Source organism: Rhinatrema bivittatum, chromosome 12 (genome assembly GCF_901001135.1).
Source record: "Rhinatrema bivittatum chromosome 12, aRhiBiv1.1, whole genome shotgun sequence".
Classification (NCBI taxonomy): domain Eukaryota; kingdom Metazoa; phylum Chordata; class Amphibia; order Gymnophiona; family Rhinatrematidae; genus Rhinatrema; species Rhinatrema bivittatum.
Window position 1 is genome coordinate 1,767,537 of NC_042626.1, and position 15,063 is coordinate 1,782,599.

General features: G+C 43.9%; 1 protein-coding gene across 1 annotated transcript in view; it reads right to left on the minus strand.

The window, feature by feature from the left end:
* LOC115074231 (vegetative cell wall protein gp1-like) overlaps positions 1–15,063 on the minus strand; it is a 45,838-nt gene that overhangs the window by 358 nt on the left and 30,417 nt on the right. Inside the window, exon 2 of the mRNA XM_029573520.1 lies at positions 121–1,181. Within this exon, the coding sequence (XP_029429380.1) occupies positions 121–1,181 (1,061 nt within the window). The remainder of the gene's footprint in view (positions 1–120; positions 1,182–15,063) is intronic.

Below are 15,063 nucleotides of genomic sequence, written 5' to 3' on the forward strand. Positions count from 1 at the left end.
GGGATAGTGAAGGAGTGCTGTCTCTGGGAGAGAAGGAGCTGTAGGGCATGGTGGAGGACTACTAGTGGTCGGGGACGCAATAGTGGATGGGGGAGCTGTAGAATGTGGAAAAGTGCTGACTATGAAACTAGTAGGAGATGGTGGAGGAGCACTAGCCCTGGGGTTAGCTGTAGGAGATGGTGGAGGAGCACTAGCCCTGGGGTTAGCTGTAGGAGATGGTGGAGGAGCACTAGCCCTGGGGTTAGCTGTAGGAGATGGTGGGGAAGTACTAGCCCTGGGGTTAGCTGTAGGAGATGGTGGAGGAGCACTAGCCCTGGGGTTAGCTGTAGGAGATGGTGGAGGAGCACTAGCCCTGGGGTTAGCTGTAGGAGATAGTGGAGGAGCACTAGCCCTGGGGTTAGCTGTAGGAGATGGTGGAGGAGCACTAGCCCTGGGGTTAGCTGTAGGAGATGGTGGAGGAGCACTAGCCCTGGGGTTAGCTGTAGGAGATGGTGGAGGAGCACTAGCCCTGGGGTTAGCTGTAGGAGATGGTGGAGGAGCACTAGCCCTGGGGTTAGCTGTAGGAGATGGTGGAGGAGCACTAGCCCTGGGGTTAGCTGTAGGAGATGGTGGAGGAGCACTAGCCCTGGGGTTAGCTGTAGGAGATGGTGGAGGAGCACTAGCCCTGGGGTTAGCTGTAGGAGATGGTGGAGGAGCACTAGCCCTGGGGTTAGCTGTAGGAGATGGTGGAGGAGCACTAGCCCTGGGGTTAGCTGTAGGAGATGGTGGGGAAGTACTAGCCCTGGGGTTAGCTGTAGGAGATGGTGGAGGAGCACTAGCCCTGGGGTTAGCTGTAGGAGATGGTGGAGGAGCACTAGCCCTGGGGTTAGCTGTAGGAGATAGTGGAGGAGCACTAGCCCTGGGGTTAGCTGTAGGAGATGGTGGAGGAGCACTAGCCCTGGGGTTAGCTGTAGGAGATGGTGGAGGAGCACTAGCCCTGGGGTTAGCTGTAGGAGATGGTGGAGGAGCACTAGCCCTGGGGTTAGCTGTAGGAGATGGTGGAGGAGCACTAGCCCTGGGGTTAGCTGTAGGAGATAGTGGAGGAGCACTAGCCCTGGGGTTAGCTGTAGGAGATGGTGGAGGAGCACTAGCCCTGGGGTTAGCTGTAGGAGATAGTGGAGGAGCACTAGCCCTGGGGTTAGCTGTAGGAGATTTATTTATTTATTTATTTAAATTTAAATGTATTTATTTTAATGTATCAGTCGCCTAATTGATTAAATGTTTCTAGGTGATGTACAACATTAAAATAATCTATACAATAACCACCACATCCCATTTATAACCACATCCTGTATACAACCTCATCCTATATATAACCACATTCTGTAACCTCATCCTATATTTAACCACATCCTCTATATAACCTCATCCTGTATATAACCACATCCTGTAACCTCATCCTCTATATAACCTCATCCTCTATATAACCACATCCTGTAACCTCATCCTCTATATAACCTCATCCTCTATATAACCACATCCTGTAACCACATCCTGTATATAACCTCATCCTCTATATAACCACATCCTGTAACCACATCCTGTATATAACCTCATTCTCTATATAACCACATCCTGTAACCACATCCTGTATATAACCTCATTCTCTATATAACCACATCCTGAAACCTCATCCTCTATATAACCTCATCCTGTATATAACCACATCCTGTAATATCATCCTCTATATAACCTCATCCTGTATATAACCACATCCTGTATATAGCCACATCCTGTATATAGCCACATCCTGTATATAACCACAATCTGTATATAGCCACATCCTGTATATAACCACATCCTGTATATAGCCTCATCCTGTATATAACCACAATCTGTATATAACCACATCCTGTATATAGCCACATCCTGTATATAACCACAATCTGTATATAGCCACATCCTGTATATAACCACAATCTGTATATAACCACAATCTGTATATAACCACATCCTGTATATAGCCACATCCTGTATATAACCTCATCCTCTATATAGCCACATCCTGTATATAATCCTGATCTGTAGCTATATCCTGTATAAAAACTAATTGCAGCTCATGGGCCTGTATAATTTAGTGTACCTGGGAGAATCAGTCCATTCCCAAACATCACCACTACATTTCAATACACACCTGGATTTCTGACCCCTCCCACACACTGACTGCATTTTTCTGCACATCTGGGGGATGTATTTATTTATTTTAATTTTTTACATTAGCACTTCAAAGTGGATTACCTTCAGATCCTGTAGTTATTTGGGATTCTCTCCCAGAAGTGTCACATCTGGGGGATTCATCCCCTCCCGAATATTGTGTCTGCTTTTCATTGCTGGGAAGCTATGTCTGTGGGCCTGGGCAGCTTATTAAGGTGGCAGGCTGGGTCCTGCTAATTACAGAGTGTGCTAATCACTTGGAATGGTGCTGGGTGTGGGCTTGGTGATAAATGGAGGGCTGCCAAAGATTTATTCCTAATTATCTCATTTCTCTCCCTCCATTACTTTTTATAGCATAAATTTATGGCCCTATTATGGAAGTTCATGGGGAGCTGTTTAATACTAATACTAATAATAATTAAAGCAAAGATTAATATGAAGGTAGATGCAGGCCCTGCATGGGGGCGGCAGGTCCCCAGAGTCCGCTGAGGCCTTTATCTGGCTGAGGCGCACTGTGTCCTTGCCAGCAGGGTAACTCGTCCTCAGCGTCTGTCTGTGCAGAAAGCTCCTTTCAAGGGCGACAGCGTCAATCCATCACTGCTAGAATTCTCTCCCTCCACCCTGCTCTTTTCTCCCTTCCATGATTTACTTTTTCTTACTTCTCCTGTGCTCAGTCCTCATCTCTCCCTCCCCTTCTTTCTAAAGCCCCTCTATATCTCCCCAGCACAGGACTGAGATAAGGGAAGGACTGACACTGCTGCTGTGCAATCGTCTTGGGCTAATCTGAAATCCTTCTCCCTTTTAGATGCCAAAGCATGGAAGATCCTGAGCTGCTTACACTGACAGAAGAAGTATGAAAGGAGCCGATTCTCTGCACACGGGGTTCATCTTCAGCCTTTCCTCATAGGGAGCTGTTCCATCCCCTTTATCATTTTGGTAGCCCTTCTCTGTACCTTCTCCATCGCAACTATATCCTTTTTGAGATGCGGTGACCAGAATTGTACACAGTATTCAAGGTGCGGTCTCACCATGGAGCGATACAGAGGCATTATGACATTTTCCGTTCTATTAACCATTCCCTTCCTAATAATTCCCAACATTGTTTGATTTTTTGACTGCCGCAGCACACTGAGCCGACGATTTCAATGTGTTATCCACTATGACGCCTAGATCTCTTTCCTGGGTGGTAGCTCCTAATATGGAAACAACAACAATAATCCCAACCAATCTACTGGTGTATGCTATGAAGCACCCTATTACCAGCAAACTTTTGTTAGACCCTCTATTCACAAGTAGGAATCAATCAATCTGTCTCGTTTCTCATAAGAGGACTGATTACTTTTAATTTTAATCATGTATATATTTTGTTTAAATTTTCAAATTATCTTTAAAAACAGTCCCAACAAAATTCATGGGGAAAATTCCCAACCAATAAATCCCATGGATGATATTTAGGCAAATACTTATCCACGATGAATAGGTCCCAAACGTCCCGATATGGAACATAACATCAATTAACTACAACAAGGGTTAATTTTCCCTATATGCATCACCTTGCACTTGTCCACATTAAATTTCATCTGCCATTTGGATGCCCAACAAGGTTCTCCTGTAATGTATCACAATCTGCTTGTGATTTAACTACTCTGAATAATTTTGTATCATCCGCAAATATGATAACCTCACTTGTTGTATTCCTTTCCAGATCATTTATATATATATTGAAAAGCACTGGTCCAAGTACAGATCACTGAGGCACTCCACTGTTTACCCTTTTCCACTGAGAAAATTGACCATTTAATCCTACTCTCTGTTTCCTGTTTTTTAACCAGTTTGTAATCCACAAAAGGACATTTCCTCCTATCCCATGACTTTTTAGTTTTCTTAGAAGCCTCTCATGAGGGACTTTGTCAAACGCCTTCTGAAAATCCAAATACACTACATCTACCGGTTCAACTTTATCCACATGTTTATTAACGCCTTCAAAAAAATGAAGCAGATTCTCACACAATACCAGGATGCAGTCCATATATTGGCACACAGGTTGCCTGGATCGGAATACACAACACACAGATCAATACATGCAGGGCAGACTGTCACACAATACCAGGATGCAGTTCATAGATTGGCACACACAGTGCACAGATATGCAGGGAACATATTGTTACACAATAGCAAGGTGTAATCCATAGATTGGCACACATGGTGCCTGAATTGGTACACACAGTCCACAGATCAGGGCATACATTCTTACACAATACCAGGATGCAGTCCATAGATTTACACACATGATACCTTGCTTGGTACACACAACGTGCAGATCAGTATATGCACTGCACATATTGTTATACAATACCAGGATGCAGTCCATAGATTTACACACATGATACCCGGATTGGTACACACAACGTGCAGATCAGTATATGCACTGCACATATTGTTATACAATACCAGGATGCAGTCCATAGATTTACACACATGATACTCGGATTGGTACACACAACCTGCAGATCAGTATATGCACTGCACATATTGTTATACAATACCAGGATGCAGTCCATAGATTTACACACATGATACTCGGATTGGTACACACAACCTGCAGATCAGTAAATGCACTGCACATATTGTTATACAATACCAGGATGCAGTCCATAGATTTACACACATGATACCCGGATTGGTACACACAACGTGCAGATCAGTATATGCACTGCACATATTGTTATACAATACCAGGATGCAGTCCATAGATTTACTCACCTTAGACACCCTTCATAGCATTTGAAGAAAGTGGTCCTCTGGTTCATCTCCATAAACTCTGCATTAAGAGGCAGCAAAGTGGGTGGAGTTTTTTTTAATCATAATTAACAATTAGCATGGATTGTGTTCTGCTAATTTTGTGGTTCCAAGTAATTAAGAAGTTAATTAGTGTGGTGTCAATTACGATTTAATTGGTGAGAACTTTGTAAATTGTCCTAATGCGAAAAGCAGTCACAGGAAGGGCCTAAAGGAAAGCCTGTGGAGTAGGGAGCAGAGGGACCCAGTAGCAGCGTTCACATTGCCACTGCCCTGCATGCAGCAGCTGAAAACTTGGCCAGGTAACATGTGAGGAATCTGCCATCCTGTCTATAATAACAAGATAAAAAGAAAGCCCTGTAAGGGGGTGGACACTCCAGATGATGAGAAAAGTAGGAAGTGAGCTGAGAAAGTTAAAGAGGGAGTCAAGTGCTTAGCAAGCAAGAGTTAATGCCAAAAACAGAGCTGAGTCATGTAGGAAAACATTACTACTATATTACTATATATATATACACACATCACTTCTATAGTGCTGTCTGACGTACACAGCGCTGCACAAAGCACACAAGAGACAGTCCCTTCTCAGTGGAGCTTACAATCTAATTAAGACAAACATTCAGGCAAAAGAGTCTTCCAGAATTTCATTTATTAAGAGAAAGATTAAAAACAATAAGGGTGGAAGTGGGGAGACTGAATTTGAATAATACCAGAGAGGGAGCATGGCGCACCAGCTCAGGAAGCCTCTTCCAAGCACAGGGTGCAGCCAGGGGAAAGCATGCAGTTGGGAGTTGGTGGTAGAGGAGAAGCACACAGATAGGAGGGACTTATCCAGTGAGCGGAATTTGCAATGAGCGGTATAGGGAGAGGGGAGAGGTAGTGAGGAGCTGCAGAGAGAAGGATGTTGTGGGTAAGTGGAGCTTGAATCATATGTGGGAAAGGGACTTGTGACAGATAAGTCATGCAGCTGAATTTTGCATAGATCTCATCTCCTTATCGCTGTTCAGGTTCAGCACACCTCAGATAATCTGCATCTCACGTTCCTCAGCCTTTTTTATTTATTTATTTATTTTATTTGTGTTTTTCTATACCGGCATTCACGGGAGTACGTATCATGTCGGTTTACATAAAACAAGGGGTGATCAATACATTATAACTACATAACTAAAACATAAGAGTATACATTACAGGAGTATAAACAAGTGCACGGAAGAGAAAGTTACAATAAAACAGGGGTTTTTCTAACTGGGATTAGAGTTAAAGGAAAGATAAACAAGTTTAACAAGAAGTAAAACATTGTAGTGATTGGTTTGTAGTGTCTGATTCAGTTAGAAGAGAATGTTCAATTAAATAATTGTTCTTTTAAATAAATATTTTATTTGATAGAAAATGTTCAGTATTGCTGTATTTGATTTTGCTGCAATTGATGGAAGTGAATCCTTAAGGGTCTGGAAATGCTTTCATGAACAGCCATGTTTTCAGTCTCTTTCTGAAGGTTAGGAGACATGGTTCCTGTCTTAATTCTAAGGGGATTGAGTTCCATAGTGGGGGACCTGCTATGGAGAAGGCCCGATCTCTCAATGTTATATGTTGGGTGGTATTGTTGTGTGGTACCTGTAGATATTCTCTATAAGCTTCTCTGATGGGTCTGTTGGAGGAGTGTTTTTTGAGAGCTATTTGTAGATGGAGTGGAGCCAGTCCATGGATATTCTTGTAGATTGTGGTGAGGGACTTATGAATTATTCTATAATGGATTGGTAACCAGTGAAGGTCTTTGAGGACTGGTGTAATGTGATCTCTTCTCCTTTTGTTTGTTAGTATTCTTGCTGCCGTGTTCTGTATCAATTGGAGAGGTTTAGTATGTGCTGATGGGAGGCCTAGAAGAATCGAGTTGCAGTAATCAATTTTCGCAAATATTATTGCTTGGAGCACTGTTCTATAGTCATGGAAGTGAAATAGGGGTTTTATTCTTTTTAATACGTGCAGTTTGTGGAAGCAGTCTTTGGTTGTTTGGTTGATAAATGATTTTAAATTTAACCGGTTGTCTATGGAAACTCCTAAATCTCTTACTTTTGAGGTTTGCAAGTTGGCTGGAGGGTTTGTAGTGATTTTGCAATTGTCTGGAGAGATTAGAATGAATTCGCTTTTTGTTTGGTTTAGAATTAAATTTAAGCTGGATAAGAGATCATTGATTTCATGAGAACAATTTTCCCAAAGTTCTAGAGCTTTAGTGATGGATTCTTTAATGGGGATCACAATCTGGACATCGTCGGCAAATATGAAGTGTTTAAGGTTCAATTTGTTTAGCAATTGGCAAAGCGGGAGAAGGTATAAGTTGAAAAGTGTCGGTGAGAGGGAGGAACCCTGAGGAACTCCTTGCGAAGATGGGTATCTGGGGGATTCTTTGTTGTGAATTTTAACCTTGAAACCTCTGTTTTCTAAGAATGTCTTGAACCATGTTAGTGCTGATCCTGCAATACCGATGTTCGCCAGTTGTTTTAGTAATATGGCGTGGTTGACAGTATCGAACGCTGCAGATAGGTCCAATAAAATCAGAAGGAAGGCCTGTCCTTTGTCTAGGCCCAATATAATGTAGTCAGTCAGTGAAATGAGAAGGGATTCGGTGCTTGATGCCTTTCTGAAACCAAATTGAGTAGGGAATAGAATTCCGTGTTCCTCTATGTAGTCCGATAGTTGTGTGTGGACTAGTTTCTCCATCACCTTGGCAATGAAAGGCAGATTTGAGATTGGACGGAAGTTGTTGGGATCATTGGGGTCCAAGTTAGGCTTCTTAAGGAGCGGTTTGATGGATGCTAGTTTGAGGTTGTCTGGATAGAAACCCTGGGTGAATGAGCAGTTTATGATGTCTGCTAGGGTTTTGGTTATGGTGTCCGGGATTAGCAGTAGTAATTTAGACGGGATCTGGTCTAATGGATGCGATGAGGGTTTCATTTTTTTAAGAAGTGTTTGGATCTCTGAGGAAGTGGTGAGTTCAAGAGATTGGAGGGAGATGTCTTTATTATGGAGTACGTAATTGCTAGCTGGTGAGCCTGTATTGGGCTTTAATTGTGATAGCAGGTTCGTGATTTTCTTACTGAAGAAGAGTGCCAGCTCATCAGCTTTTGTTTGAGCTTGGTTAGGTGGTATGTCAGAAGGGTTTTCATGAGTTAGATTGGAGACAAATGTGAATAGCGCTTTAGAGTCGAATATAATGTTATGAATCTTTTGAGCGTAGAAGTCCCTTTTTGTTTTTAGAGTGGAGCTCTTGTATGAATGGAGGGCGAGTTTGTATGTAGAAAGTGTAGTGGGGGAAGGAGCTTTCCGCCATTTACTTTCTTTTTGACGTAGGTTAAGTTTAAGGCTTTTGAGTTCGTTAGAAAACCATGGCTGCCTTTTTGATGCACCTTGTTTGACTTTTTTTGTTATCCATGGACACAGTTTGTTTGCCACAGATTCTGTTATGTTGGACCAGGAATTTACAGCTGTATTAGGTGATGTGACATCTATGTGTGAGAGTTCCGTGATTAGATGATTGCTGAGTTCATCCGAGGGGCATACTTTTCTGTAAAGAAATGAGTGTTGAGGGGAGTGTTTATTGTTCGTTTGGGTCATTGAGAAGGTAGTGGAGATTAAAGAATGGTCTGACCAGGGAACTTTTTGGCATGTGGGTTGTACTGTATGTGTAATACCTGGGTTCACAAAGATTAGGTCCAGTGTGTGACCAGCTTTGTGGGTGGGTTCATTGATTATTTGTTTGAATCCCATTGCAGACATGGCTGTAAGAATGGTTTCGCAGCTGGTTGAGAGTGTGGGGTTATCAACGTGCAAGTTGAAATCTCCTAGGATTATCGTTGGGAAGTCTGGTTTTAGATATGAAGCTAAGATTTCTAGGAATGGTGATGGATCTGCTTCTAGAAGTCCTGGGGGGGCATATACTAGAAGGATTAGTAGAGAGTCTGATTTGAAAAGACCTGTTTCCAATTTCGAGTCAGATTTGATTGGGTGATGAGAGAATCTAAGATCTTTCTTAGCTGCTAAGAGAATGCCCCCACCCCTTTTTTTCTGTCGTGGGATAGAGAAAAAGTCATAAGTCTGAGTTGGTAGTTGGTTAATTAATGCTATATCTGTAGATTTAAACCATGTTTCTGTTATAGCACATAGGTCTGGGTTTGCATCTAGGAGAAGATCATTTAAAATCAGAGATTTCTTGGATAGTGATTGAGCATTAAATAGAATCAGTGAGAACAGAGTGAATCCTAGAAGTTGTGTGATTGGAGTTATCATGATGGGGATGAGGGATTTGTAGGTTCGTTGATTGTAGAGTATGTTTGGTTTTCCTGAGAGTAGTGTTCTATGATGGAGAATCGGTATAGGGAGACCGTGGTACATTGTTTGCATTGTTAGGAGCAAAAGTGGTGTTAGTGAGTATTAGCTGAGTTGTCAGTGATGTGGCGACTGGATGTTAGATCAGTAGCTGAGTTGATTAATTGGTGGCGTTTAGTTGTCTAGGTATTGTTGGGTTGTCTGAGTTCACAATAGATGGTTGTTTGAGTGGTATTTGAGTTGCCTGGTGGTGGCGTCTGGTAGTCTGGGTAGTAGTTGAGTTGCCTGGTGGTGGCGTCTGGTAGTCTGGGTAGTAGTTGAGTTGTCTGGTGGTGGCGTCTGGTAGTCTGGGTAGTAGTTGAGTTGTCTGGTGGTGGCGTCTGGTAGTCTGGGTAGTAGTTGAGTTGTCTGGAGGTGGCGTCTGGTAGCCTGGGAAGTAGTTGAGTTGTCTGGTGGTAGCGTCTGGTAGTCTGGGTAGTAGTTGAGTTGTCTGGTGGTGGCGTCTGGTAGTCTGGGTAGTAGTTGAGTTGTCTGGTGGTAGCGTCTGGTAGTCTGGGTAGTAGTTGAGTTGTCTGGTGGTAGCGTTTGTTAGTTTAGTTAGTTTTGTTGTTTGTGATGTCTGTGAAGTCTGATTTTCAGTCGGTGCTGTCTGTTCGTCTGCAAATGTGGAGTCCGGTTGTCTGAGCAGTGAAGAATTATTTTTGACGCTGTGTCGTTAGTGCAGACTGTGGCGTCTCATAGGGTTGTCTGTGTTGTAGAGGGCTTGCTTGTAAGAATGGTAGTCTGAATGCTGACTGTTTGTTTGGTAATGTTGTGCTGTGAATTTGGTTGCCTCTGTGGGGTGCAGCTCCGCTCTTAGGGTCCGCACGAAGGGGCGCACAAAGGGGCAGGCCCCTTTGTTGCGCTCCTTCGGCGCGCGGCGCCTGGTGTCTTGTCGTCTTTTTAAACGTGTGCCGGCGCGCTCGGGTGACGTCAGCGGCGCGACTTCGATGATCGGAGGCAGAGGCGGCGTCGGTCGGTCGGCAGGACTAGGCCCAACCCTGGTGGACTCCTCCCCGGATCGAATCGCTCGGCCGGAGGGGCTGGATTGAGGCAGCGAGGAGCGGCTGTAAGCTGCTGTCCGAGAAGAAAAGGGCAGCGCAAAGGTAAGATCCCCGCGTGGCCGGGGCGGGGCCCACGGTGGTAGGGCGAGAGTTAAGGGCCTTACCCCGATGGGCTTGAGCGCCGGCTGCGCGGGCCTCTCTCCCAGCTCCTACTCGGGTCCGAAGATGGTTCCTTCACGGACCGGTCGTGTTGCGAGAAAAAACTTGACACATAGATCTTGACACATAGATCTCATCTCCTTATCTCTATCTTGACACATAGATCTCATCTTGACACATAGACCTTATCTTGACACATAGATCTTGACACATAGATCTCATCTCCTTATCTCTATCTTGACACATAGATCTCATCTTGACACATAGACCTTATCTTGACACATAGATCTCATCTCCTTATCTCTAGGCAGGTTCAGCACACATCAGATGATCTGCATCTCATGTTCCTCAGCCCTGACACATAGATCTCATCTCCTTATCTCTGGACAGGTTCAGCACACATCAGATGATCTGCATCTCACGTTCCTCAGCCCTGACACATAGATCTCATCTCCTTATCACTGTTCAGGTTCAGCAGACATCAGATGATCTGCATCTCATGTTCCACAGCCCTGACACATAGATCTCATCTCCTTATCTCTGGACAGATTCAGCACACATTAGATAATCTGCATCTCACGTTCCTCAGCCCTGACACATAGATGTCATCTTCTTATCACTGTTCAGGTTCAGCAGACATCAGATGATCTGCATCTCACTTCCCTCAGCCCTGACACATAGATCTCATCTCCTTATCTCCGGGCTGGTTCAGCAGACATTAGATGAACTGCATCTCATGTTCCTCAGCCCTGACACATAGATATCATATCCTTATCTCTGGACAGGTTCAGCACACATCAGATGATCTGCATCTCATGTTCCTCAGCCCTGACACATAGATCTCATCTCCTTATCACTGTTCAGGTTCAGCAGACATCAGATGATCTGCATCTAATGTTCCTCAGCCCTGACACATAGATCTCATCTCCTTATCACTGTTCAGGTTCAGCACACATCAGATGATCTGCATCTCATGTTCCTCAGCCCTGACACATAGATCTCATCTCCTTGTCTCTGGACAGGTTCAGCACATGTCAGATGATCTGCATCTCATGTTCCTCAGCCCTGACACATAGATCTCATCTCCTTATCTCTGGACAGGTTCAGCACATGTCAGATGATCTGCATCTCATGTTCCTCAGCCCTGACACATAGATCTCATCTCCTTATCTCTGGACAGGTTCAGCACATGTCAGATGATCTGCATCTCATGTTCCTCAGCCCTGACACATAGATCTCATCTCTATCAGTGGGCAGGTTCAGCACATGTCAGATAATCTGCATCTCATGTTCCTCAGCCCTGACACATAGATCTCATCTCTATCAGTGGGCAGGTTCAGCACATGTCAGATAATCTGCATCTCATGTTCCTCAGCCCTGACACATAGATCTCATCTCTATCAGTGGGCAGGTTCAGCACATGTCAGATAATCTGCATCTCATGTTCCTCAGCCCTGACACATAGATCTCATCTCCTTATCTCTGGGCAGGTTCAGCACACATCAGATGATCTGCATCTCATGTTCCTCAGCCCTGACACATAGATCTCATCTCTATCAGTGGGCAGGTTCAGCACATGTCAGATAATCTGCATCTCATGTTCCTCAGCCCTGACACATAGATCTCATCTCCTTATCTCTGGACAGGTTCAGCACATGTCAGATGATATGCATCTCATGTTCCTCAGCCCTGACACATAGATCTCATCTCTATCAGTGGGCAGGTTCAGCACATGTCAGATAATCTGCATCTCATGTTCCTCAGCCCTGACACATAGATCTCATCTCTATCAGTGGGCAGGTTCAGCACATGTCAGATAATCTGCATCTCATGTTCCTCAGCCCTGACACATAGATCTCATCTCTATCAGTGGGCAGGTTCAGCACATGTCAGATAATCTGCATCTCATGTTCCTCAGCCCTGACACATAGATCTCATCTCTATCAGTGGGCAGGTTCAGCACATGTCAGATAATCTGCATCTCATGTTCCTCAGCCCTGACACATAGATCTCATCTCCTTATCTCTGGGCAGGTTCAGCACACATCAGATGATCTGCATCTCATGTTCCTCAGCCCTGACACATAGATCTCATCTCTATCAGTGGGCAGGTTCAGCACATGTCAGATAATCTGCACCTCATGTTCCTCAGCCCTGACACATAGATCTCATCTCTATCAGTGGGCAGGTTCAGCACATGTCAGATAATCTGCATCTCATGTTCCTCAGCCCTGACACATAGATCTCATCTCTATCAGTGGGCAGGTTCAGCACATGTCAGATAATCTGCACCTCATGTTCCTCAGCCCTGACACATAGATCTCATCTCCTTATCTCTGGGCAGGTTCAGCAGACATTAGATGATCTGCATCTCACGTTCCTCAGCCCTGACACATAGATCTCATCTCCTTATCGTTGGGCAGGTTCAGCACACCTCACATGATATGCATCTCATTTTCCTCAGCCCTGACACATTCAAAATTCTCCTTGTGTTATTCTCTCCTAGTTGGTCTCTGTTATTTCCAGGCTTCTATTTTTTTACCTTGGGTGCAAAGGGAATCAAGTTGTTTTCAGCAATACAGCTTACTGAAAGTTGCTCCTACAGTCTCTGTATTACAGTACATACACATGCATGTAGCACTCCCTACAGGGGCATTTTCAACAGCTACGCACAGAATACAAAGGGTTTTGTAGGTAGACTGTCTGAAGTTTCAGCTGCTTTCACAACACACCATTTTTTCATTGCATTACAAAGAGATTTGGCGCCTGTTTTCCTGATGCACGCAAATTCACAGCCCCTGGGTGCCCAAAGCAATAGGCAAATATGCTACTGTGCTAAAAAAGACACGTTAGGGAAAATGTGCATTCCTAGCGCGTCCTTGGCATCGGGCTGTGTGAGGGTTAGGAAAACGGAAGGTCAATATGCGCCTCCGTTTTATCCCGCTTCTGGCACAATATACAGGCCTGGAGCGTAGATATTGTGTGCCCAGAATTTGTTTTCTCCCTTTTCATTTTGTCATGGTACAGATTTCTGTGGTTCCTCCAACTTCGTATTGTTGCAGTACTAAGTAGGAGGCACCACAGAAAGCATGAATTTTTGTTTTTTTTGTGAGGCCTAACGCCAGCTCCAGGGCTAGCGTTAACTTTCCTGCATTAAGAAGGGCACCTTGGGCAAGCAGTAATTTATTGCATTGCGGGGCAATAGCCTCATTTACATGACATTTACATGTGATGAGTGCAATTAGCCAGGTGGGTTTGCGATGCATCGGGGGTTATGGAGACCACTTGTTGCGCTAGGACGCACTTTATCAGCAGGTGTAATTGTGTAGGGGTAGTTTTGGTGGAGTCATTTTGTTTCGATTAAGGGCAGTAACTGCCGCTCCATGCGGGCCATCACTAAGCCTTATGATAAAGGTCAAAACCAAGCAATTGTCAAACCCATAATAAAACGACTGCTGGTAACGTTTTTCCAGCGGGCGCAGCCTTCTTGATAATTCCGACAGTTCTGCTTGAACGGGCTTTGCTGTTGGACTTGGCTGTGGACGCCGCCCTGCGTTTTTCCCTTCATGTCTGCGTATCGGTGCCCTGGGCTGTAAACGTTGGGGCCCAGTGTTGGTGGAGGAAAACAGGTGAGAGGAAGGTCAGGGGAACCTGCGTAAAGCAGCAACAATCTAGTTTGAAAGAATAGTGAGAGAGAAAAAAGGAGGATTTTTTTTTAAGGAAAATTGAAGAGCAGATAATAATCCTAGAAGTCTTTATAAGGTGGGGAAGGCTCTGTCTACATTATTTTCAGGAAAAAGTAGATTTAGAAGAAAGGAGGTAGTAGGAACTGCGATTGAGAAGGGAGGAGAGGATGGAAAGTGCTCTGGGAGAGGTGAATTCCAATAAATTGCTGGAATTTGAATAACTCGCTTATTTGCTCGATGCAAGCCCATCTTTTTTGATTGAGGGCTTTTCAGAAAGTGTCCTGAATGGCCTTTTGGACATTACTAATATTTATTTATTTATTTATTTAACATTTTTATATACCGGGCTTCATGCAGAATTTGCATATCAGCTCGGTTTACATTGTAACTGAAAAAGACATGCATGAAGAGTGCAAGTTACATAGAACAGGGTCTTAAAAACTTGGAACAGAATACATGGGTAAAATAGCTTATAACATAATAGATGAAGGAGAAACTGAAAATTATCTTAATTGTAAAGTGTTATGTTTCAGGCTTGATTGAGAGTCTTTGGATAGATTATTTGCTAGTGCGTTTTAATATTGCCCTTAGTGAAGGTAGTGTTACGAAGATTTTGAAGACAGCAGTGGTGACTCCACATTAGATCCAACTCTAATGCAGTACTTTCTGCCCACTGTCAAATTTACCATTTGTTGCAAACATTTTGGAAAAAGTTGTGACTAAACAAATAGAATTTGTGGAAGAACTGAACATTTTAGATGTAACGAATGCAGTTGCAGAAAGCATAGTAGCACGGAGTCAGTGCTGGTTACTCATATGGATGAGGCATTTCCTAGATTGGATAAGGGTGAATCGATGCGGCTG